Genomic DNA, 21,967 nt, shown 5'->3' on the forward strand with positions numbered 1-21,967 from the left:
CTGAGGACAGTCCACGTCGAGGTACGTCTTGCAGCTCTCGCCAGACAGCAGCAAAGTCGATGCCGGTCGAGCAAGCCTCTCGAGAAAGTTGCGAAGGCCAGCATCGCGGCTTTTCTCTCCTTCACGCAGCCAACGAGTCTCTTGCTCGCAATCCTTCGACACAAGGAGACGTGTTGCATGGCCACGCCGGACTCGACACACCCGCCGTCGCCGGACGAACCGACTCAAACCGCCTCCTCCTCCCACTCAACCAACGCCCTCTCCTCCCTCCAATTGTCCCCTTCCTCCGTTCGCTCACCTCCAGCACCTCCCCCACACTCTTGGCTACAACTAACAACCCAAACAGTCGCCCAGTCCTGATCCGGGCAGAGGGAGACGAGGTGAGGCATGAGTTGGGCTTCGAAGGTTGTTGGGGAGCGGCAGGAGAGACAGGGTGGGAGGTGGGCGGGGGAGAAGTGGCCCAGAGAGTCTGAGGAGGAGGACCGGTAGAGCATGCGGTAGGCGGAGGAAGAACCCGTGTAAGGGAGGGGTTCGGCGCCGTATTCGTATCTGTACAACATGCGGCCGAGCCCATCAGCTTCATAGCCTCGCAAGCACGCGACAGACGCTGAGTCGAGCAGAGCGCGAAACGCACCTAACGACCTGTCTCCCCTCCCTTGCAACCCGCTCCTGAAACCTCAAGAACACCTCATCGACTCCCTTGACTTTCTGCACCTCATATCCTTCCTTCTGCCACTCTCCTCCTCCCCCACTACCACCTGCTGCCGCTGAGCCAGTCTTGCGTTTGTCCCCTGCTGAGACGGGTGCACCTTTCTTCACCCTCCCTCCTGAACCTTTTCCTGCGCGCCTCGTACCGCCCTCCTCGTCGTCGTCGTCGGAATCCATCCCATGGTCCTCCGCGTCGAGTCGCAAACCCACCTCCAGCGCTTTCGCCAGTTCCCGCTCTTTGCCCTTTCCTTTCCCCTTTGACGTCGAGGTGGAAGATGGGGGCTCGTACATCGTTGTGAGGTACTGAGCGGGATGAGAAGGGAGCGTCGAGGACAAGTGCGAGGACGAGGACCAGGAGGAGGTTGTTTGAGCGAGAGGAGAGGTGGTCGAAAAGGATGCGGCTGGCGCGGGCGAGGGAGGAGGGGCGGGCGCGGCGAAGGGGTTCGAGGTGGATGCGAAAGGGTTGCTTGCTGGTGCTGTCGAAGCCGTAGCGGAAGCGGTAGAAGACGATGCGGGCAAGACGAACGGGTTCGACGACGCCGACGCGGACGATGGAGGTGCGAACGGGTTGAATGGATTGGCAGACTTGTTCGCCTCGACCCCCGACGACGACGCAAAGACGAGTCCACCCAAATCCAGGTTCTTCGCCCGTTCCCTCCTCTCCTCCCTCTCCCTCTCTTCCCTCTCCCTCCGTTCCTCCTCAACCTTCCCCTCCCTCCAAACCCCGTTCGCGCGCCAAACCCTCACAGCTCCTTCTTTGCGCCTGCACTGTGGGCGCGGGCAGGAGAAGACGTAGAGGACGCGTTCGAGGGTGGAGGAGGGGAGCGGGCAGTAGAGTTGGAGGAGGAGGGGCATGGGCTGGGAGCAAGAAAGGCAGTGAGAGGAGGAGGGTGGGGGTGCGTGAGTCAGAGGGAAGGACTGTGCGGGTGACGACGGGGTTAGCGAGTGGGAAGAGAGGAATGCAAAGTTTCGTTGACGAGGACGTACGGGTAAGCCCCCAACCCTGCTGATCTTCCAATCCGCAAGCTCTTCAGCGAGCCTGTCCTCGGGTATGAGCCCATCAACGAGCCCGAGGATGGCCGTCTCGTCCCCAGCGCCAGCAGCGGCGGAAGAAGTCCATGTCGAGCGCGAGGTGACCGACCCGCTGTCGCTGTCTGGCTCGTCGTCTGAGAGCGTGGCGGGGTCGTAGCCCTTGTCGGATGTGCGGGAGAGGTACGAAGCCTGCGGCGGGGGCATCTGAAGCGGGAGAAACCTGTTTTGCAAGGACGAGGACGAGGAAGGTCAGCTCAGCTCGTCTCACCTCGAGTCGGTATGGTTGCTGTGTGCAGTGCTCGTGCGTGTGTGTGTTCGTTTGTTCAGCCAAAAGAAAAGGTAGCCTAGAGGGTATCGCTCACGACGAGGCAGGGGTCCCGTACGGAACCGCCATCCTGCCCCTCGGACTCGTCATCTAGAATCAGGTGTCATCCGTGTAGAGGACACACGCGCGCGTGCTGAGCCGTGCACCGGTTGAAGCGCGGACTCACCGAGCGGTGTCGAGTTTGGTGAAGAAAGAGAGCGAGCTGGGAGCGTTGAAGTGGGTTGTAATGAGCTGAATACAAATTCGAGTGTAATGTCAGAGTAATACGAATTTGCAGCCTCCCCTCGAGTCCTGAGGGGGACGCGACGAGTCTCGTCTCGCACGCGCGCGCTCACGACAACCCGCGACCTGCTGCACTCGCTCAACTCGCTCACCAGCTCAACTGGCACACTCGCCGACACGACAGCTGGACTGGGCGACATCGATTCACCCACCCACGCGACTCGCGCGACCAGCAGCGGACGAGGATGCACATCCCCTCGACCTCGTACTCGGTCGCCTACTCGCACATCCTCTCGCGCGCCCGTGGAAGCCCAGCATGCACGACCTACCTCTTTGTCGCGCCAGACGTAGACGCGCTCTGTGCCGCGAGGCTGCTCAGTGGGATGCTCAAGACGGACGATGTCGCGCACCAGACGGTGCCCGTCGGGAGCTGGGTGCAGTTGCATGAGGAGGCGTTGCAGCTCAGGGACGAGGACGTGCGTCTCACTCCCCCTCCATCCCTCGGGCGAAGGCGGCGGAAGACGCCGAAAACCTCGCTAACTTTGCCCTCCTCACTCGCAGGTCCGCAACCTCCTCCTCATCGGCTTCGGTTCCACAGCCGACCTCTACGCCCTCTTCGGACCCCCAGACTCGATCACCCCCGGCGCACTCGACTTTCCCCCCTCGTGCATGGTACACGTCCTCGATTCTCACCGTCCCATCAACCTCTCGAATCTATTCACGCGATCCGACTACGCCCGCGCTGTGTTCGATCCGCGGAGACAGAGGCAGGGAGCGAGGGCGCCTTGGATGGGCGGAGGGGGAGGGCTGCCGCAGGAGGAGCTTTCTGTGGTTGTTTGGGACGAGGTGAGGGAGCAGACGGAGGAGGCGGCCGAGGACGGCGCGGTCGAGGAGCCGTGGAAGAAAGAGCGAGAGGCGTGGGAGGAACTCGAGGTGCGTTCGCAGCAAGCCTTTCCTCGAGCGAGGCCGGCAGCCTAGCTTGGGAAGGTCTGTTCACGAAGCGCGCGTTCGCTGACTCCTGCACGCGCGCTTCGACAGCCCTACCCACCATCCGACTCGGACGACTCAGACTCGGAAGACGAGCCCGAAGACCCCGACTCGGGCGACTCAGACGACCCCGACTCTCAACGCTCGAAGCGAAAACGTCGACGAACCGATTCCGTGCGTCGGATCCCCTCCTCTTCCTTCCTTTCTCGTAGGCTGACGAGTGTTTGTGCAGCCCAAGCCTTTGACGCGAGAACAGCGGAGGGCGTATAGGGCGCAGTTGGCCAAGTATGAGGCCAAGGGGTCGTCGTATGGCCAGTCGGTCGCGGGGATGATGTACGTCCTGGCTGAGGGACTCGGTCGAGCGGATCTCGATGCAGTCTGGTGCGTCATCGCCGCTTTGCCGGCAGGAAGACTCAGGGACTGACGGAGGATGGGAGGGCGGACAGGCTCGCGATTCTCGGCTTGACCTACCAGTTCACCAACGCCCTTCTCGACCTCTCAACCTACGAGCTCCTCCAACCCCTCTTCTCGACCGAAGTCGCCCGCCTCTCCTCCTCGCTCGCCGCCCTCCAAACACACACAATCTCCTCGACGCACTCGAGTTCCTCCGAACGCGACCGCTCGATCCGACCGAGCGAGGAACTGCGCGTGTGTTTGTTCAGGCATTGGAATCTGTACGACTCGATGTTCCATTCGGCGTATTTGGGGGGCAAGATGAAGCTTTGGACGGTCGAGGGGAGGAAGAAGTTGAGTGGGTTGCTCGCCAAGATGGGGTGCGTTCTTCGTCGGCTCTCTCTTACACACGTAGCGAGACGCTGATATGCTTGTGGCTGGCGCGCGAACAGCCTCTCACTGCAAGAATCGTCCGAAACCTACGCCCACATGTCGACCGATCTCAAGACCTCTCTCTACCCCAAACTCTCGGAACAGAAAGCCGCCTACGGATTGTGGGACTTGACTTTCCCTTCCTTCGTCCGCAAATCAGGCTGGCGAGTCGACCTGTCTGCCTCGGACTGCGTCGAAGCCCTCGCGGCGATCCTGGAGGCTGCGACGGGCGTACGGTTGGATTTCGATGCGGCTGTTGATGGGCGACGAGCGTTGGTTGGGACTGCTGGAGGCGCGCCGGAAGGAGGAGGGATGGGCCAACATAACGCGGCTACGCAGCATGGCGGACGGGAGGAGTGGGCCGAGGGGATCAAGAGTTGGGTTGCGAAAGGCGAGGACAAGGAGAATCGCAGGCCGGTCCAAGCCGGGGAGCAGGAGGAGATGACGGATCAGGAGAAGAGGGAGAAGCGCGATAGGGACGAGAGCGAGGCGAGGAGGAGGAACTTTTGGTATGCGTGGGACGCGCTCGATCCGGAAGAGTGAGTTGGCAGCTCCCTTGCGTCCTCTCTGTGCTGCGTGCGACATTTAGGACTGAGACCCTCTACGCCCTCTCAGCACCACCCTCCTCCGCCAAGCGCTCCCCCTCTCGATGGCTCTTCACCGCGCCGTCACCTCCCAAGGCTCCTACATCCTCGACAAAGCCGCGATCCGCACTCTCCGCACCTACCGACTAACCGTGATCAAAGACGGACCGGACCTCGTCGTCTTCCAGCACCCTTCGACGCTCCTCCGCCTCGCGCACTGGCTCGTCGACTCGATTCGCAGTATGCTTGAGCAGCAAGCGGCGGGAGGGAACGGCGGCGGAAAGAACTTGCCGTTCGTCCTCGCGGCGCTCAACGAGCAGACGGACAAGTTCCTCGTGGTCGGAGTCGTTCCGGCTGACGAGTTTGGCGATGTTCGACGGAAGTGAGTCGCGCTCAGCTTTCTCTCGCCTCGCGCGAAGCGCGTACTGACAAGACCCACCCGCTCTTCATAGCCGCTTCGGCCAAGCTTTCGAGGAGGCCGCGATGAAATCCAAGGCCAAGGCCCAACAGCGCTACTTCGACGCCAGCGTCGTCGAAGTCCGCCGCGACGACTTTGACAAGTTCCTCAAGGACCTCAGCATGGGTTGATCGCGCTCCTCGCCAACTTCCGCCGCCTTGTCTCTAGCTCTTCCTCTCCTTCGCTTCGTCCCGCATACCCCGCATGGAGCTGCTGTCTTCTCTCACCCATATCTATCGTGTCTCCTTTGTTCGCCCTGCGTCGTCCCCCTCGTCCGATTCCTACCTAGTTCTAGCATACCCATCCGCTTCTCGCAGCCATTTCTCTCCCTTGTAACGCACGCATCTCGTCTCTCCATCTTCTCCTAAAGCAAGAGCGATAGTCATACAATACACCCACGAGAGTGTATCACCCAGCCGCCCGCCCTTCCTCCATCGCCTCAACTCCCCGATCCTCGACTTCTGTTCGACTAGGCGACGACCGGGCAATTTCTGTCCAGACTGTCCGGAGGCGGAAGTCGGCGATTAGTGGGATGCGGGTGTAGCGTGATGAGGATAGGGCTGAGGATGAACTGGTGGAGAAGGCGGAGGAGGAAGTTGCGGGTGAAGGGGGTTTGGCGGAGGCTGCAAAGGCACTCCAGTCAGCTCTGTCGTAGCTCGCGGAGAGCGAGAGAAGGGCTCACAAGGACCGTACGCGTCTCCTGCACCGCCAATCCACTGTCCGTCCTCTTCCTCATCCTCCAACTCGACACTTTCATACCCATTCCGGCTCCTTCTCCGCTTCCTTCCACCCGGTCCCGCCTCGTCTCCCTCCTCTTCGTCGAACACTTCCTCCTCATCTACGCCGAGCAAAGGACCATAGTCTCGCCCTGCTTCGCCGCTGCTGGAGGAGTCGAGGTCGGAAGGGACTGTTGCGCCGAATGCGACGAGGAGGGTCGCGAGTTGGAGGATGGCGAGGATGATATCGAGAGCGACGAGATGGAATGTCGAAGGCGTGACGGCTGTGCATGGGAGGAGAGCGTGGAGCATCAGCGAGAGCTCCGAGTGAGCGAACGCGAGCGACCTCGCCTCGACACGCACCTTGGCCCACAAAGTCCAGCATCACTCCCCTCTGCACATATCCCAGCCTCCCCTTCGTCCCCTGACTCCCCGACAGCCCATGTCCAACCGCCGCAACTCCCGCCTGCACTCCCCACAACGCAACGAAGAAGCGCAAACTCCGCTCCGGGTGTACGCGGCGCGGGTTGGTAAACTGGATCTGGAGTGCGAGGCGGAAGATGAGCGTGAGGAAGTGCGAGGGCGAGAGGAGGTAGATGAGTGCGGCGAGGACGAAGGATGCTGAGGAGAGCGAGCTGAGGAGGTCGACGAGGTAGACGGCGTGGCGCGTCGAGAGCGTCTGAGGTTGGTGTGAGCCTGCCACGGTGGACAGCGAGCTCGAAGAGAGCGAGACAGCGAGACGAGAGTGAAGCGGACGAGGTCAAGAAGCGGAAGCGGGACGAGCGACGAACACAAACTCTCGCAAAGACACGATAGAAACGTCAAAAGCGCTGCATTGAGTGTACTACCACTTGCCGAGCTCGTCCTCGCTGTCGTCGTCCTCTGCGAAGACGTCCCGACCGCCCAGCGCACTCAAACTGGCCTTCTTTCCCCCCGACATCCACGCAGTCGCTTTTGCCCGGTCCGACGGTCCGACCGACATTGTCCTGAAAGGCGGAGGAAGCGACATGCGACGAGCTGGCGTGGCGCGGGCTGGCTTCGTCGGCGAGCTAAGCAACAACTCGTCTTCCTCGTAGTCCGTCGCAGACGCCGGCAGTTGCGGCGGAGCAGGCAGGACTTCAGTTGGTGTGGGCGCAAACCTAGACGAACTAGCCTTCTGCGTCATCGAAGGCGAGGGCCGCATCGAGGCAGAGCGCGGCGCATCCTTCGGTCCCTTCGAGAGCGGCGGCGTACTCAACCCGCTCGTGCGCCGGCTAACCGGCTTGTCCACCTCGGACGTAGAAGCGAGATTCGGCATCGGCTTGCTAGTCGCCACTTTCGCAGGCGCGCGGGACCGCCGAGCCGGGACATCGATGATGAGTTCGAACGCATGCTGGCGCGGTTTCGTGCGGGGCTTCTTGGTTGCGCTTGCCGGCTTAGCAGGCGTTAGGGAGAATGCTGCGGCTGGAGGCGGAGCCGGACGGGGCGGGGGCGGAGTCGGAGTTGGCGTTGGGCGCTGGAAGACTTGATTTGGCTTCGACGTTGAAGGGCCAGCGACGAGTTCAGGCGAGGCGGCGCGGCGGATGGGAGGAGACATATCGCCGAACAGTTCGGGAGAGGGAGAGCGGCGGTGAGGGCGGCGCGCTTCGGGTGCGGGAGAGGGCGAAGGGCTGGGCGAGTCGATGTAGATGACTTCGCGGAGGGGCGAGGTCGAGGGAGGCTGTGTGCGAGTCCAAGTCAGCTCAGTTGTCGTGAAGCCTGTGGACGCTGAACTCACGGGTCGTGAAGGTCCCGCCTGTTGCGACGCCCGTCCGGCCGCGAAAGACGAAGGCGGAGTCGGCAGTCCCGCCGCTTTCCCGCGCGAGATCGGTTTCGGAGGAGCTGAGAATGCGCGCGAAGAGGGCGATGATGGAAGCGGACGAGACTTGGCGCGAGAAGAAGGTGCGGGAGAGGCGAGGTGGAAGTGGTCGACTGCGCGGCGGAGGGTGGAGGTTGACGAAGATGGACGAGGGGGCGGCTGTGAGGCGCGTTGAGGCGTCTTTGAGGGGCTGACGAGGGGCGAGGAGGACTGGCGGCGGCGAGGAGTCGAAGCGGCAGGCGGAGAGGTCGCAAAGAGGTCGAGGTCGTCCTCGTCGGCCGCCGCAACCGGCGCCGGCAGAGTCTCGTTCCCAGGTCTCGGCGTCGCGCGGCTAGACGGTCCTGAAGACACGCCTCGCGCAAGCGCCTCTTGCTGCTGAAACTCGAGAACCTCCTTGAGCCGTTCCGCCTCCTTTCGCCTCTCCTCGCGAAAGACGAGCGAGGGTTGCGAAGGCAGCTCGTCGAGCTCGCCCAGCTCGTCTTCAGACGTGTACGACTCGGCGTCCGAGTCGGTGTAGTCCTCGAGCTCTTCCTCCTCCTCCTCGTCTTCGTCCGCTTCTGTCCCGTCGTCGTCTCCGCCGCCGGTATCCAACCCGACCACGATGCCCTCCGTCCCAGAGCCGCCGTAAGCGCCAATGGCAAACCCTCCAGCCTTGCTGTTGCGCAAGATGCCGCGGTCCTCGACGAAGTCGAGGGTGCTCAAGTCGATAATGTCGTCCTCCTCGACCGGTATCGCCCTGCTCCTCCCAGGTCTGTGCCTTCTCGGCGTTCCTCCTCCGCCCACCGACGCCGCCCTCGCCCTCGGAGCAGGCGTCCCCGTCCCAGGCATCGTCGAATGCCTCCGCTGGATATCCTCCCACGCGTCCTGCAGCCTCAGCGTAGCCTGCAACCGCGCCTGATCCCTCGTGAGCTCCTCGTACCGCGCATTGATCTCTGCTCGCCGGGCCGCATCGGTCTCTGACTTGCGAGCGGCAGCTGCAGAGCGCGGTGCGGGACTGTCGTCGCGCGAGGTTAGCTTCGACTCGCTCGTTGGGCGTTCGCGCAAGGCAGACACGCGCACCTGCTACTCCCGCTCGCTCCAGCCGAGTTCCTCCTGCCGCCCAGGGCCGGCGGGACCGAGTCGACGCGTCTCTTCTTGTTTGGAGAGGGCGAGTCCGGGTCGCGGTGTGCGGACGAGGACGAGGCGGCGGGGAAGGCAGAGCTCGCACGCTGGAAGTCGTCGAGGCGCAGCGGAGCCTGGAAGAAGGGCATCTCGCCGGGTCAGAGCATGTGAAGCGGTGTGAAGTCGGCGAGAAAGTTGGTCGCGTCGCCGTCTCGCCTCGCTCGCTCGGGCGTGGCAAGAGAGAGTATAGCGCAGTCTAGAAAGCAGCAGTATGTACGGCTGAGCAGCAAAAAGTGGGTTTCGCGCGACGAGGCGGCGCGGCGGCTGCTTGAAGAGAAGTCTCTCACCAGCTCGGCGTCCTCTGCCCGACAAGAACCCCCGGCTGGACGCGCTATCTTGTTCAGTTAACCTAACTGAATAGCACGCCCATTCAACGAGTCTATTGCCCCATCCACTTGCGCAGGTGGGTCGACTCGACCGGGTGTTCACGAGCAGACACCAAGCCTTTGGTAATCTGGCGAGCCACCGACCGTGTAATCCTAGTGTATTCGTCGCGCAATTCCCACAAAAGAGCCATTACAGCGATCGAAAAACGAGAAAAAGTAAGTCTCCAATCATGTCGTCGAACCCGCATGCGCATGCGTTGAGTGGTTTGCATTGCTTGATCTAGTGTGTGCCCCTTTACACTCTCTGGGAGCTGCTGTGGCAGAATCAACAAGCGAAAGAACGTTCTGAGGCCAGTACGTCCTCCGAGTCCCCCTGAGAAGGTCCCAGGCAAGGACGCTTCTCTCTGTCTCTTGCGCTGCTTGGCGGGTCGCAAAGGCAGTATAGCGCCATGGGATTGACAGACAACACAGAAGAAGGCGCGCAGATGTACAGGAAGGCTGCTGGTGCAACTCATACCCTCAAATCCTCCCAACCGTCCCATCCCTCCTCCTCCCGACACTCAACCTATTCACCCCCTCGCCTGCCACCTCGCCCAACCAACTCGGCAACCCCGGCGTCCTCTTTGGCCTCCCACCATCGCGTCGGCCAGGCGCATTCTCCTTATCCTGGTCCGATGCAACTTCCGTCAAACCGCTCGCCACAAGCGCCCGCAAGCCAGAAAGGACATGCGAGCCTTCTAGCCGCATCAAGAAGGGTGGGTGGGTGGATGAATCGAAGGGAACGTCGGTGGCGGGGAAGGCGGGTTCGTTGAGGTAGGGGAGGGAGATCTGCGCGATGGGAGGGTCATCAGTCCAGCGCCGTGAGTGAGGGGAGGAGCTGGCGTACGGAGTAGTCCAGCCGCTCGAGTTTAGGCAGTTTGTCGTCCTGCTGAGCCTGCTCTGCTCGACTGGCGCCCGTCCCAAAGACTGAGTTGACCTCCTCCAGCCTGCGGCGCTTGCGGGCTCGTTCGGCTCCTGCGCCAGGTTGAGGAAGGGCGGGGACACCTGTGGCGCCTAACGTTGGCGGAGGGAGTTGAGTCGGGTCTGCGGGAAGCGCCAGCGCCAAGTCAGCGAGAGTTCATGCAAGGAGGGTCGAGCGGAACGCACCCTCCATGACCTTCCTCCTCGCCTGGGGTACCAACACCCCACCACCATCCGTCTCCCTCCCCTCCTCCCCTCTGACCTTCCTCCACTCCCCAACCGCCGACTTGCGCTCAACCAGTACCTCCCTCAACGCCTTCCAGTCTTTACCCTCGAGGTCAAGTTTCGTAAGCGCCACGGATGAAGCGGAGGAAGTGATGGAGGTTGAGAGCGCTTGGAGGATTAGCGGGCGGAGAGAGGAGGGGAGGGAGGTGGGCAGGAGGAAGTAGGGCGTTAGAGGGATGTGGAGGAGGAAGATTGCGGCGGGGAAGGAGGAGGTTGAGCGGGATGTGAGGGAGGGGGAGGGGAGGAGTTGCAGGCGGAGGACGGTGAGTGGGGAGGGAGTGGTGAGTGTTGTGAGGTGGAGGTACTGCAGCGCGAGGGGTTGGTGTTAGCTTGCTGATGTAGCTGTACAGCGGAGCGGTGCGCACGTGAGGGTGGTAAGCGCCAAATGAGTCTCGGAAGGCGGCGAAGAGGTGGGTCGACGAAGCGACAGTGGCGGAGGGAGCTGAGAAGAAGACTTGTCAGGGAAGTGTTCTCACTACGAGCAAGCGGGACGTACGAAGCTCGGCACGGTACGCTGTCCAGCTCTTGCCGATTCCCTTTATCTGGAATTCTGCAAACCGCACAATATCATTAAGTTGACGAAGAGCGCGAGAAAAGGACGGGAGACGAACGCTGCATGTCGAGTTGGGCGACTTGGCGGTACGTCAAGCCGTCTCGCTACGGGCGTCCTGGGAGTCAGTACGAGTCTGCCGCAACGAAGCTCTGACGGAACGCACCCAGTCCTCCTGCATGGCCTTGACGACCCGACTCCTGCCCGCCGTTCCCTCCTCGTCCCTCAGCTGCTCGTACAACACCCTGCGCTCGTCCACATCCTCCTGCACCTCGTCGAACAATCCGTCTTCATCCCCGCCAGTCGACCTAGGAGTCTCGACGAGCCAGGTGAGAGCAATGGAAGCGAGCGAACGCCGGTCGTGTTGAGCGACGAGCTTCTGAGCCTGCGTCGACCGGGGGAGCTGGATGTCGTTCTCAGACAGGTAGCCATGTTTGTTTGAGCCCTGTTTCGGCATTTTAGCAGCCTTTCAGCGGTGAGGACGTCGATGTAAGCGGTCGACCCTCGAGGCGGGGCCGATGAGGATGTCGTCGTCTTCCACAACGGCTCACTATCTCTTGCTGGCTGCCAGACACTCCTGATAGGCTCCCTACGACTCCCTGACCCACCAGCCACCGACTGAAACCGCCGCGACTCGTGCTCTCCTCGTCCATGGCCCCCTCCCCGACCTCTCTCTGGCTCGTCTCGGGTCCGCTCGAGTCTGCGAACCCGCTCGAGCAGCTCGACGAGCTCCGACAGGCGCTCGGAAATGGCAAGTTGGGCAGCGCGAGTCTGGTCGAGTTTCCCGAGTTCAAGGTCAGTCCTCCCGCTGAACTGATGACGATGGGACCGCTTGCGAGGGGAGACGGGGTGCTAGACACGGTGGAGGGTATCACCGACGGACGAGATGCTCCTACGCCTATGATCCTGCGCCCTTGGACCTCTAACTCGCGCTGACACCGCTCTCGCACCTCCCCACAGACCGGCACCCTCTCCTCCCTGCTCACCCTCTCCGAATCCCTCGCCAAGCAAGACCCTTCCGTCACCTCCGCTCTTCAAAAGACCGTCGACACGATCCGCTCCCTGACCGCCCCGCCCGGTTCATCCGGCAGCTCGGCAAGCGCAACGACCTCTCTCCCAGGGTTCGAAGACCGCGCCTCGCCTCTCGCGCAACACCTCGTCCTCGACGATGGACGACCGTACATTTCGTACATCCTGCCTGACGGGACGGATCGCGGACAGACGGAGGAGAGGTGGGAGTGGAACAGGGCAAAGTACCGCACCGAGGGGAGGAGCTTGCCCGAGATTGTCGATGCGTTGATGAAGGAGGTCACGAGCATCGAGAATGCTCAGAAGAACAAGACTCAGCAATACGGCGTCGTCAAGGGTCAGCTTGCGACGGCGTTGCGGAAGAAGACGTGCGTTGCAGTCCAGACTTCGCTCGACTGGTTTACAGACCGGGCATTTTGGAGCTGAAGCTTCTGTCATCTCGCACAGCGGCAATCTCTCTATGCGATCACTCGCCGACGTCGTCTCAGCGTCCGATTTTGCCGGCACGAACAAGTCCGAATACCTCGAGACTATCCTCGTTGCGGTGCCCAAGTGCGACTCCCGCCCTCGAGCTTCAAGTCCATGCATACGCTGGCTGACGCTACGGGCTTGCAGAAACCTCATCAAGGAGTGGGAGAACTCGTACGAGCGGTTGACGCAGATGATCGTGCCTCGGTCAGCAACGTGCGTCCGGCGTGCTCTCGCGTCTGACTTTTGACGCCACGCGTCGCGGCTGACTCGTAAAGGTCGTCTTTGCTTGCAGCAAACTCGCGCAAGACGACGAATTCGCGCTGTTCTCGGTCACGCTCTTCCGACGAGTGAAGGACGAATTTGCGCAGAAAGCGCGCGAGAAGAAGTGCGTGATTCGGACTGTCTCGCAGGTCATCCGCAGCTCGTCGCTGGCCGGCTGACTGTACTTTCCGTGCTTCACGCACAGGTTTATCGTGCGGGACTTTACGTACGACGAGGAGGCGATCGAGAAGCAGCGGCGGGAGCTGGAGAACTTGCTGGCAGAGGAGAAGGAGCTATGGGTAAGCCCGTCGCTCGCTTGCATCGTCGGCACTGTGAAGCTCGCCAGCACGACCAGTACCTCTTGCTGCGTGAATGGGATCTAACGCTACGTTCTCCCTCCAAACAGGCCGACCTCCTCCGCCTGTCCCGCATCAACTTCTCCGACCTGTTCCAGGCGCTCGTACACCTCAAGGTCATCCGCGCATACGTTGAGAGCGTCCTGCGGTATGGGTTGCCAGCAGCGTATTTTGGCGCGATCGTTGCGGTGCGTCCCAGGTTTCCCATTCCTCTTGCAGTATGGGCTCGTTCAGCTGACGCGACTCTCATCGGCGCAGCCCGAACCGAAACAAGTCGACAAGCTCGTCAAGGCTCTCTCGTCCTTCCTCGTCCCCTCCTCCCGAGGGAAGAAGGGCACGAAGCCCAAGGGCGGACAAGACGACTCGGCTGCTCTCGGCGAGTACGCGAGCGTCATGGAGGGCGAGTACTACGAGTTCGTGTTGTTCGAGATTGAGAGGGTCGAGGGACGGGGCGAGTGAGGGTTTGCGGCTTGATCTGCGGACGGGCTTGTCATCGCGCAATGTAGTACTCTTACTCGCTGTGTCGAGCTGTCTGGCGAGATCCTCTGCTTCGAAAGATGCTGCTATCTCTCGTCGTCCGCAGGTTGACCTTCCCCTCCCTCCAGCTCGGGCGCCCGCGCCTCAATGCCTTCGCTTGGAGCTGTCCCAGCCAGCTCAAGTACAGACGACCTCATCAACGCCGGTTCTGCGATCCCTCTCGTCCAACTTCCCCACCGCTCCTCCGATTCGCCTCACTCCTCGCACGACTGGCCGACGGAGGGTGCGCATGATTCTGCCGGACGAAGACACGATGAACGAGGAAAGGGACTTTATGGCGGGCGGGTTAATGATGGCCTAGACACGGGGGACGAGGCGAAAGGACGGACGAGCGAAGAAGAGGAGGACGATGGGGAGGCACGGGGGCTGTTGGATGATGCCGAAGCGCTTTTCGGGAAGGAAGACGACGGAGAAGCGGATTCTGCGGCGGCGATAGTGCGCAAGGTGCGTTTGTCTCGCCTTGGTTCTCCTCCTCGCAGACTTTCGAACTCTCTCCCTTCTGCAGGTCGTGCCCGAGACGGATGACCCTTCTTTGCCGACCCTGACACCTCGCGTATGGATCCTTGGGACGCTGCTCTGCGTGTTCGGCGGTGGGTCCCGCTTTCAATCCCGTCTTTCTTTCCAAACTCATGTAAACTCCGCTATACAGCCGCCGTCTCGCAGCTCTTCTTCTTCAAGAGTAACGCACCAAGCTTCTCCTCCTTCTTCATCATCCTCATCGCCCACCCGCTCGGCAAATGGATGGACCGCCTCCTTCCCGACACACTTCGTCGCGGCACCTGGAACAAGAAGGAGCACATGCTCGTCGGCATCCTTGCTGGGTCGGGCGCGTCGGCAGCCTACGCAGGCGAGATCATCTCGGTGCAGGACCTGTACTACCACAGCGACCTCGGCAACTTCGGAGGTTTGCTCCTCCTCCTGTCGACGCAGCTTATCGGATTCGGCTTGAGCGGCTTGACGTACAGGTTCCTGTGAGTCAGCCTTCGTTGCTGTTGGTCTGGAGGTGCCGCTGACGCATATCAACTCACAGCGTCCGGCCAACACAGATGCTCTGGCCTAGCCAGCTGGTCACGATCACGCTCTACGAGACGCTCCACGGCGGCAAGAAGGACCAGCGCTCGAGCGACAGCTCGCAGATGCAGTTCTTCCGACGAGCCTTCCTCGCCATCTTCTCCTGGCAGTTCCTCCCGTCCGTCATCTTCCCCGGCCTAAGCAGCATCGCCATCCTCTGCATCCTCAACAATCGAAGCTGGATCATGCGCACGCTCGGCAGCGGGTACAACGGATTCGGGTGGTTCGTCGGTTCGCTAGATTGGAGCGTTGTGGGTCAAGTCGGGCCTTTGTACACACCCTGGTTCGCCCAGTGCTCCTACCTCGCCGGAACCGCCTTCAACATCTGGATCGTCGCGCCGCTCTTGTACTTCTCCAACTGGTGGAATGCGCAAGACTACGACTCGCCCCTCGCCGCCGTGCGTTTCCCTTCTTCGCTTTCGACCATATGGATGCTGACCTTCCCTGACTCTCGCAGCACCTGTACAACGCGACAGCGGGACGACTGAACGTTCATGAGATCTTGAATGCCGACCTGTCGCTCAACGAGGCGCGATACGCCGAGGTCGGCCCGCTACGACTGACGCCTTACTTCGCCTTGACGTACGGGGTGTCATTCGCCGTCCTCACGAGCGTCTTGACGAGTGTGGCTCTCTGGCATTGGGACGACATCCGTGCGGCTCTCTCGAGCAGGACAGGCGACTCGACCGATGTCCACGTCGAGAGTGAGCGCCTGTCTCGCTGTTGCTGTCGACACAGCGCTGACCTTTCTGGCTTGCAGTCGTCGAGCGCAACTATCTGCCCGTGCCTAGCCTGCATTACGTCGTCATCTTCGGCCTCAACCTCCTCGCAGCGATCGTCCTCCTCGCCTTTTACCCTCAGCTCCAGCTGCCGACATGGGGTCTCCTCCTCTCCCTCTCGCTCGCACTCGTCTGCCTCGTCCCTATCGGCATCATCTCCGCCATCACGAATACCACGATCGGCCTGAACGTTCTCACCGAGTTCGTTGCCGGCTTCATCTGGCCTGGCAAGCCCATCGCCAACATCTGCTTCAGTCAGGCTGCTCACCTCTTTCTGTGTGTCAACGCCGCTGACGCTATTTTCCGCAGAGGTCTACGGCTACATGTGCCTCCTGCAAAGCCTCGACTTGACGTCCGATAGTTCGCCGACTCTCCTTCGCCCCTCCGCAAGACCCGACTAACTCTCCTCATTCGCAGTGAAGCTCGGGCTGTACATGCATGTCCCGCCTCGCGACCTCTTCGTCTGCCAGTGCTACGGGACTGCTGTCGGCTCCGTTATCAACTTCCTCCTCATCCGCGGGGTCATCGCGGCAAAACGCCCCTACCTCGACGGCAGCATCGCCGACCCGACTCAGCAGTGGGATGGGCGGAAGCCGGAGATCTTCTTCAGCGCATCGGTGATCTGGGGGTTGATCGGAGTGCGTTCTCGTTCGCCTCGCTTGACCTCCTTCCTCTGCTGACCGCTTTGATCCAACAGCCCAAGCGCTTCTTCTCCGGCCAGTATCACGTCCTCTACTGGGTGAGTCGAGCTGCTGCCGTCGGAAAGACGTCTTGCTGACCTTCTTGCGTCCAGGGCTTCCTCCTCGGCGCGCTCCTCCCTCTCGTGCCGTGGTACATCTACAGGAGGACGGGCAAACCGTTCTGGAAGAAGATTAGCGTTCCGCTCGTTCTCCATGGCGTGCGTTCCACTCCGCCCAGTCACTTGATCTCGCTAACCTCGCACCCCTCCAGGCCATCGCACCGCCTCAAACGCCAATGAATGTCCTTATCCCCGGCTTCTTCGTCTCCTTTCTCTCGCAGTTCTGGGCTCTGCGCTACCATACTCGCTGGTTCGAGAAGGCAAGTGCTTCCCACCTTTTCCCCGCCTCGCTTACTGACTCGCTTACACCCCGCAGTACGCCTACGTCCTCTCGTCCGCGCTCGACGCCGGCACGAGCGTACAAGCCATCGTCATCTACATCCTCGGCATCTCGTCGTTCTGGGAGTGGTGGGGAAACTCGAGCATTGACGTCGAGCATTGCGTCCCGGGGTGCGTGACTTTCACCTTGCCTGCCCCGATCTCGCTGAGTCGCGCTATCCGTTCCACAGATCTTGAAGTCCCGTTCGGGCCATCGCATCCGCATCATAGAGTCGTACACCTGTTGCTGCAAGTAGACTTCATCCAGACTTTCGTGACCCCACAGCGTTCGCGAGAGTCTCTCCTAGCCGTACGTCGCAGTGATGGACAGCAACAAAATCTATTGACGGACGACACGAGGGATCTACGCATTAGACCGGAGGAACAGGAAAGGAAGGGGAAACACTATCTACGGAAAAGTCGAAAGTGTAGGCAGATGACGAGGCAGTGCAGGCTCAGACGCGGATAAAGGCAAGTGCCTCGAGCTGCGCCATCCAGCTGACGGCAACGTAGAGGAGGCAGAAGAAGACGGCGCCCTCGAAGAGGTGGACTGCGGAAGGAGCGAGTCAAAACTTCGATTCGCAGGAAAGCCCGTGACACGGACGCACCCATGAGCTTGCTTGAAGCGCCGTCGTCGCCCTTCGAGGCGGTCAAGACGATGCCGCCGTTCGTAGCGACGACCGCAGGCTTGGGCGCGAGCCACTTGAGCGGCGCCAGCGAGACCGATCCGTCCTGGAAGCGCCGTCCGCTGCGCTTGAACACGCCGTCGAGCCGGAGGAGACGACGGCGACGCTGTGGCGTACTGGCGCCGGTGGACTGGGCGGTTTCGCCGTCGACCTTCTCAGCTCTGTCGTCGCAGACAACGTCGAACTCGATAGTCGACGTTCGCGAGAGCGCGAGCTCGTCCTTCTCGTGCTGGGCGAGACGAGCATCCCTGGCCGCCGTGAGGTCCCGGTAGCCGTCGACGAGCTGTTCCATGGCGCCGAACCACGAGCGCTTCGACGCGACATCGTATGCTGCCGCGGCCATCGTTCGTCGCAGGTCAGGGTTGGTTGCGAGCGAGGCGATGAGCGAGCGGTAGAGGGAGACGGCGGTGGGGAAGGTCGGGGAGGAAAGGTCGAGGAGGGCGTGCGGGTCGGAAGGAATGGCGGATGGGGTGGCAGAGTAGGCGGGAGGCTGCGAGCCGGAAGTTGCGACTGGCCTCAGATCGTTGAGATCGAGAAGGAGGCCTGTAAAGGACCAGTGTCAGCGTCGCGACCTACACAAGCGAGGAAGGGAAACAACGAACCCGTTCGGCCGTGGTCAACGAGGTCGGAGACTCCCTCCGCCTTCAAGCCGACGACAGGTAGGCCCGAAGCTTGCGCCTCGCTGACTACCTGGCCGAAGGTCTCGGTGCTGTGAAGCGGAAAGTCAGAGAGGCCCTCAGAAAAGCGGAAGTGAGAGGAGGCTCACAAGCTGGGAAAGGCGAAGATGTCGGCACTTGCGTAGGCAGCGGCGAGCTGCTCACCCTTCTTGAAGCCGAGGAAGAGCGCGTCGAGGCCGTACTTCTTGCAGAGCGACTCGGCTTCTGCTCGCGCGGGACCGTCGCCGACGAAGACAAGCTGGCAGGCCGGTCGGTTCGTCGCGAGGTCGGGCTCTTGCAGTCCTCGGAAGGCTTCAATGAGCAGGCGGAGGTTCTTCTCCCAGCTGATGCGGCCAACGTAGAGCACGACGAGTTTGCTGGGAGAAGTCGCTGAGAAGGTTGAGGCGGGCTGGGCAGAATAAGGCGGAGGGAGGTTCAGCGGTGGCAGCTCGTCGCAGGAGATGCGGCTGTCGGAAGCGTGGACGCGAGGAGATGGTCGGTCCGCGTCGAGGTCTTGCGGTTCGACTCCCCAGCTCTGGCGGAGAGCGTAGTCGCGCGCTTCTGGTCGGAACATCTCGACGTCGACGCCCTGCACCGATATCGTCAGCGCGCCCTCGGTACTACGCAGGGAGAGTGCGCACCCTTGGCCATATCCGCAAGTTCTGGAAGCCCTGCTGCTCGAGCATGCGAGCGGTCGACGGCGAAGGGCAGAAGCTGAGGTTACACCGGCCATGCAGGTTGCGCTGCAAAACAGAAACCATCAGCCCCAAGTGACTCGGAACGATTCAAGCGAGAGGAGCGCACCTGAAGCGACCACATTACGGGAGTGAGCCAGGAGAAGCCGAAGAGCGTGGCGTACATGGCGAGGTTCGTGTGGTAGGAGCTGACGAGAGGCGTGTCGGGGAAGTAGTACTGAACCATCGGGATCGTTTGGGCGCAAAGCCAGATCGGGTCGGTGAATTGGATGATGTCGGGCTTGAACTCGCCTGCGATGGGAAGACGGCTGGTCAGAAGCCTTCCGGGCATCCATAGCAGCTTGTAAATCACTCACGGAGCTTGCGAATGAAGCGGGGTCGCAGGAAATTGAGTCCCAAGCCCCGGTAAACACCAAGGAGAGGGATGCCTTTCGTCGAGACGACCTCAGCGCCAGCGTACGACGTCTGTGGGAGCCGTCGTCAGCTGAGATACGCGGAGTGAAGGAGGATGCGACGTACGAGGGTACTCGCAGGACCCAACACCAACGCTTCGTGACCCTCCGCCTGCAAATGCTCGAGCAGCATGGCCAGCGTCCTCGTCACTCCGTCGATCTTGGGCAAGAAGTTCTCCGTGACAATGGCAATGCGAAGCGACCGTCGCTCGCTTGTTTGGCCACTCGACGCGCCGGTCGAGGGCGACGAGTTGGCCTTCTCGAGGAGGTCGAGTTCGCGGCCCGAAAGCGGCTTGGGGAGAGCGGGAGGCGTCGCTGCGCTCATCTTGCGCGCGTTTGAGTAGCTTGTACGGTGCAGAGAAGGAGAAAGGAGGGCGAAGGAGCGAGCGCGGAATGCGAGGCAGCGAGTTCGCCTCATGCACGTTCGGACAGCACGTTGGCGGTTTCCCTCGCTCCCTCCCGTCGCTCCTCCTTCCTGAGCAGCACTAGCGCTGTTCATTTGGCTCGAAAGACTTGCAGCAAGTGCCAGTCAGCCCTACGATGCCGCTCTCGCTCCTCGACGAGTGCTGTCCACGCTCGCGACGTGATTGGGCGATGGGGCGACTTCACCCGCGCCGTTCTTTCGGTGCCGACGGTGCGTCGTAGAGTGCCAGGGCAGCTAGAGAGCGGGGAACCGCTTTGACGGAAAATGAAAGAAGCGCGGGAGGCGAGCAGGCGGAGCGGAACTTTCGTGCGAAGACCGACGGCGAGCGGCTGGTTGTGCGCCTCGCAGACGAGCTGGCGGGGCCTGCAATGAGGAGACTGCTGCAAACGTCGTCTTGCAAAACGAGGGGAGGAACAAGCCAGGCCGGACACGGTATGCAAGCGAAAAGTGTCTGTTCGAACCGTGATTCGCTTAGAGGAGCGCAACGAGGCCGGCAAGGCCGACGAACCCTGCGCCGAGGGAGGCAGCGATCTGCGCGGCACCGCTCGAGGGCTTGCTGCTGCCCGAAGGCGACGAGCTGCCCGAGGTCTGCGAGGGAGCGGCCGAGCCAGAGCCGGAACCGGAGGCGCTGCTGGCAGAGAAAGTAGCGGTGTTCTGCGGGAGTGAGAGCGGTCAGCGTGCCACTCAGGGGACCTTGCGAGACGAAAGACTTACGACAGCCGCGGTCGAGGCGACGGAACCTGCGAAAGAAGCGCGGATGAGCGTCCGTTGTCTCGCTCTCCTTCAAGGACCAGGCTCGGAGGACAGCACAGCACTGTGCTGTCTTCGGCGCATGCAACATGGGGGCGGCGAGACGTACCGGTCGGGTTCCCGTTCTGGACGGTGAAGAAGCTCGCGGCGACGAGCTGGATGCCGGTCTGCTGGACGTACGAGCTCACGCTGCGGAATTATGGATGCCATCAGTAAGCTGCAAATAGGACCATAGCCACGGATGCGACGCACTACCAGTGCGACGGCGAGACGCCCGAAGTCGACAGGTTGCTCGGCGCCTGGAAGTTGGCCGGCTCCTCAAAGAGAAGCCACGCGTAGCGGTGAGGTCCAGTGCCAGGGAGAGGACCAGGAGCGGCGTAGTTCGTGATGGTCGTGCCGGCCTGAGGCGTGAAGGTCTTGTTGTTGCCGGATCCTGCGGCGCCGGTCAAGCCGTTCGCGAGGAAGTGGCTGCGTATCGACTGAATAGCGCGCTATTGAAAGAGTCTTTGTGGTCTGGCGCACCGGTAGTTGCCTTGAGGGTCGGCGTCTCCGAGCGAGGAGGCATCGGCGAGCGTCAAGGTGTACTTGCTCGACGAGTTGAACAAATCCGCGTTGTTGTCGGACGGTGTGACGTAAACGGTAGGGCGCTCCTGGAGCTGGTCGACGGGATACTGCTGGCCGTTTCTGCGACAATGCCAAGGAAAGAGGGTTTCGTGGGAAAGAGGTTGTCAGCAGGAGGGGATGGTGGGAAACTGCAGTCGTGCTGGACGCACTGAATGACCTGTCCAGACGACAGGACGACCGTCAAGAGCGCCTTCGAGTTCAAGCGCACGCCGAAACCGGCGTTGCTGTCGACGACCAAACAACCTCGCGTGAGCAGCGCGTCCTCCTTTCGTCTGCCGCCCCTTCAATCACCCGTCCGGTACGCACCCAGAGTCGCCGAGTCCACTGTTAGCATACTGCACGTCCGTGAGCGCCAGCACGCGCGTGTCGGCCGTGGCGGGAATCGAGTTGTTGGAGGACTGAGCGGAGGCGAGGACGGCGAATGCGCCTGCGATGAGGGTCGACTTGAACAGCATGGCGGGGTGTAAGCGAGTGTGAAGGTCTGTCAGCCTGTCAAGTCTCGAAAGGAGCGAAGGGAGACGGGGAAAGAGGAGCGAGAGCAGGAGTTGCTCGGCGTTTCCGGTGCAGTGGACGCATACACTCAGGCTGGCTCCCTTTCGTTTCATGGGCTTTCGCTAGGGTACTTGTGAGTCCAGGGATGTCCACCAGTCAACGACGGGACGTTGCGAGGCAGCGCAGACCTTGCAGAGGCAGGACTTGTCGCAAGGATCCTCGGCAGCGAGGTTGTCCGCTCTGCTTGAGCGCGGAGGAGAATCGATAGACGGTTCGACGCTGGCCTCGTACGAACAGCGAAAGCGAGGAGTCGCGACGAGGCGAAGCGACGACCTTCGCAAGTTCTCGTCTTCGTCAACGACGACGCGGACAAGCGCATCGACAATGTGCAAGAACGTGTACTGTATCTATGGACTTGCAAGTATGGCACGATTGACAGCGACTGCGCTGGGAGGGATTAAGCGGAGAGAATTGGTCGACAGTGTCTGCGTGAGCGAGTAACGGCACGAGGGAATGTACGTGTACGGGTATGCGAAGAACAGAAAAGGCTGGACAGAGCGAACGAGTATATATGCGCGGCGTGAAGAGGGAG

The 21,967-nt window shown here is 61.6% G+C and overlaps 8 protein-coding genes across 8 annotated transcripts; 3 read left to right on the plus strand and 5 right to left on the minus strand.

Annotated features, from left to right (window-relative positions):
• Window positions 1–224: 224 nt before the first annotated feature.
• Window positions 225–1,944, minus strand: RHTO_04159 (programmed cell death protein-like protein; the record flags this gene model as incomplete). The annotated part of the gene is made up of 3 exons (XM_016417827.1): window positions 225–549; window positions 635–1,566; window positions 1,696–1,944. 3 exons carry the CDS (start codon window positions 1,942–1,944, stop codon window positions 225–227), a joined length of 1,506 nt encoding a protein of 501 aa, XP_016270743.1.
• A 588-nt stretch (window positions 1,945–2,532) lies between these two features.
• On the plus strand, window positions 2,533–5,271 carry RHTO_04160 (cell division control protein Cdc45; the record flags this gene model as incomplete). Its single annotated transcript, XM_016417828.1, has 8 exons — window positions 2,533–2,763; window positions 2,849–3,220; window positions 3,326–3,448; window positions 3,507–3,655; window positions 3,721–4,047; window positions 4,120–4,638; window positions 4,715–5,065; window positions 5,136–5,271. The coding sequence occupies 8 exons, from the start codon at window positions 2,533–2,535 to the stop codon at window positions 5,269–5,271; spliced, it is 2,208 nt and encodes a 735-aa protein (XP_016270744.1).
• A 277-nt stretch (window positions 5,272–5,548) lies between these two features.
• Window positions 5,549–8,943, minus strand: RHTO_04161 (uncharacterized protein; the record flags this gene model as incomplete). Its single annotated transcript, XM_016417829.1, has 6 exons — window positions 5,549–5,763; window positions 5,823–6,140; window positions 6,220–6,572; window positions 6,702–7,555; window positions 7,613–8,687; window positions 8,753–8,943. The coding sequence occupies 6 exons, from the start codon at window positions 8,941–8,943 to the stop codon at window positions 5,549–5,551; spliced, it is 3,006 nt and encodes a 1,001-aa protein (XP_016270745.1).
• A 756-nt stretch (window positions 8,944–9,699) lies between these two features.
• On the minus strand, window positions 9,700–11,432 carry RHTO_04162 (CHL4 family chromosome segregation protein; the record flags this gene model as incomplete). The annotated part of the gene is made up of 7 exons (XM_016417830.1): window positions 9,700–10,008; window positions 10,067–10,263; window positions 10,327–10,729; window positions 10,791–10,867; window positions 10,922–10,975; window positions 11,037–11,082; window positions 11,142–11,432. The coding sequence occupies 7 exons, from the start codon at window positions 11,430–11,432 to the stop codon at window positions 9,700–9,702; spliced, it is 1,377 nt and encodes a 458-aa protein (XP_016270746.1).
• Window positions 11,433–11,626: 194 nt separating this feature from the next.
• RHTO_04163 (V-type H+-transporting ATPase subunit C) lies at window positions 11,627–13,551 on the plus strand (the record flags this gene model as incomplete). The annotated part of the gene is made up of 8 exons (XM_016417831.1): window positions 11,627–11,770; window positions 11,936–12,372; window positions 12,452–12,556; window positions 12,620–12,688; window positions 12,768–12,860; window positions 12,942–13,035; window positions 13,143–13,280; window positions 13,351–13,551. The coding sequence occupies 8 exons, from the start codon at window positions 11,627–11,629 to the stop codon at window positions 13,549–13,551; spliced, it is 1,281 nt and encodes a 426-aa protein (XP_016270747.1).
• Window positions 13,552–13,716: 165 nt separating this feature from the next.
• On the plus strand, window positions 13,717–16,794 carry RHTO_04164 (proton-dependent oligopeptide transporter, POT family; the record flags this gene model as incomplete). Its single annotated transcript, XM_016417832.1, has 13 exons — window positions 13,717–14,064; window positions 14,135–14,219; window positions 14,279–14,600; window positions 14,660–15,098; window positions 15,158–15,404; window positions 15,461–15,733; window positions 15,789–15,839; window positions 15,897–16,117; window positions 16,177–16,218; window positions 16,273–16,377; window positions 16,431–16,538; window positions 16,595–16,728; window positions 16,788–16,794. The coding sequence occupies 13 exons, from the start codon at window positions 13,717–13,719 to the stop codon at window positions 16,792–16,794; spliced, it is 2,382 nt and encodes a 793-aa protein (XP_016270748.1).
• A 257-nt stretch (window positions 16,795–17,051) lies between these two features.
• RHTO_04165 (glycosyltransferase family 4 protein) lies at window positions 17,052–19,410 on the minus strand (the record flags this gene model as incomplete). The annotated part of the gene is made up of 8 exons (XM_016417833.1): window positions 17,052–17,146; window positions 17,205–17,825; window positions 17,885–17,991; window positions 18,049–18,527; window positions 18,580–18,681; window positions 18,743–18,924; window positions 18,990–19,098; window positions 19,153–19,410. The coding sequence occupies 8 exons, from the start codon at window positions 19,408–19,410 to the stop codon at window positions 17,052–17,054; spliced, it is 1,953 nt and encodes a 650-aa protein (XP_016270749.1).
• A 570-nt stretch (window positions 19,411–19,980) lies between these two features.
• RHTO_04166 (phosphatidylethanolamine-binding protein PEBP) lies at window positions 19,981–21,338 on the minus strand (the record flags this gene model as incomplete). The annotated part of the gene is made up of 7 exons (XM_016417834.1): window positions 19,981–20,163; window positions 20,224–20,249; window positions 20,369–20,448; window positions 20,512–20,727; window positions 20,782–20,943; window positions 21,033–21,107; window positions 21,190–21,338. The coding sequence occupies 7 exons, from the start codon at window positions 21,336–21,338 to the stop codon at window positions 19,981–19,983; spliced, it is 891 nt and encodes a 296-aa protein (XP_016270750.1).
• Between the last annotated feature and the right edge of the window lie 629 nt (window positions 21,339–21,967).

The sequence above is a fragment of the Rhodotorula toruloides genome (genome assembly GCF_000320785.1).
Source record: "Rhodotorula toruloides NP11 unplaced genomic scaffold Scaffold26, whole genome shotgun sequence".
Lineage (NCBI taxonomy): Eukaryota > Fungi > Basidiomycota > Microbotryomycetes > Sporidiobolales > Sporidiobolaceae > Rhodotorula > Rhodotorula toruloides.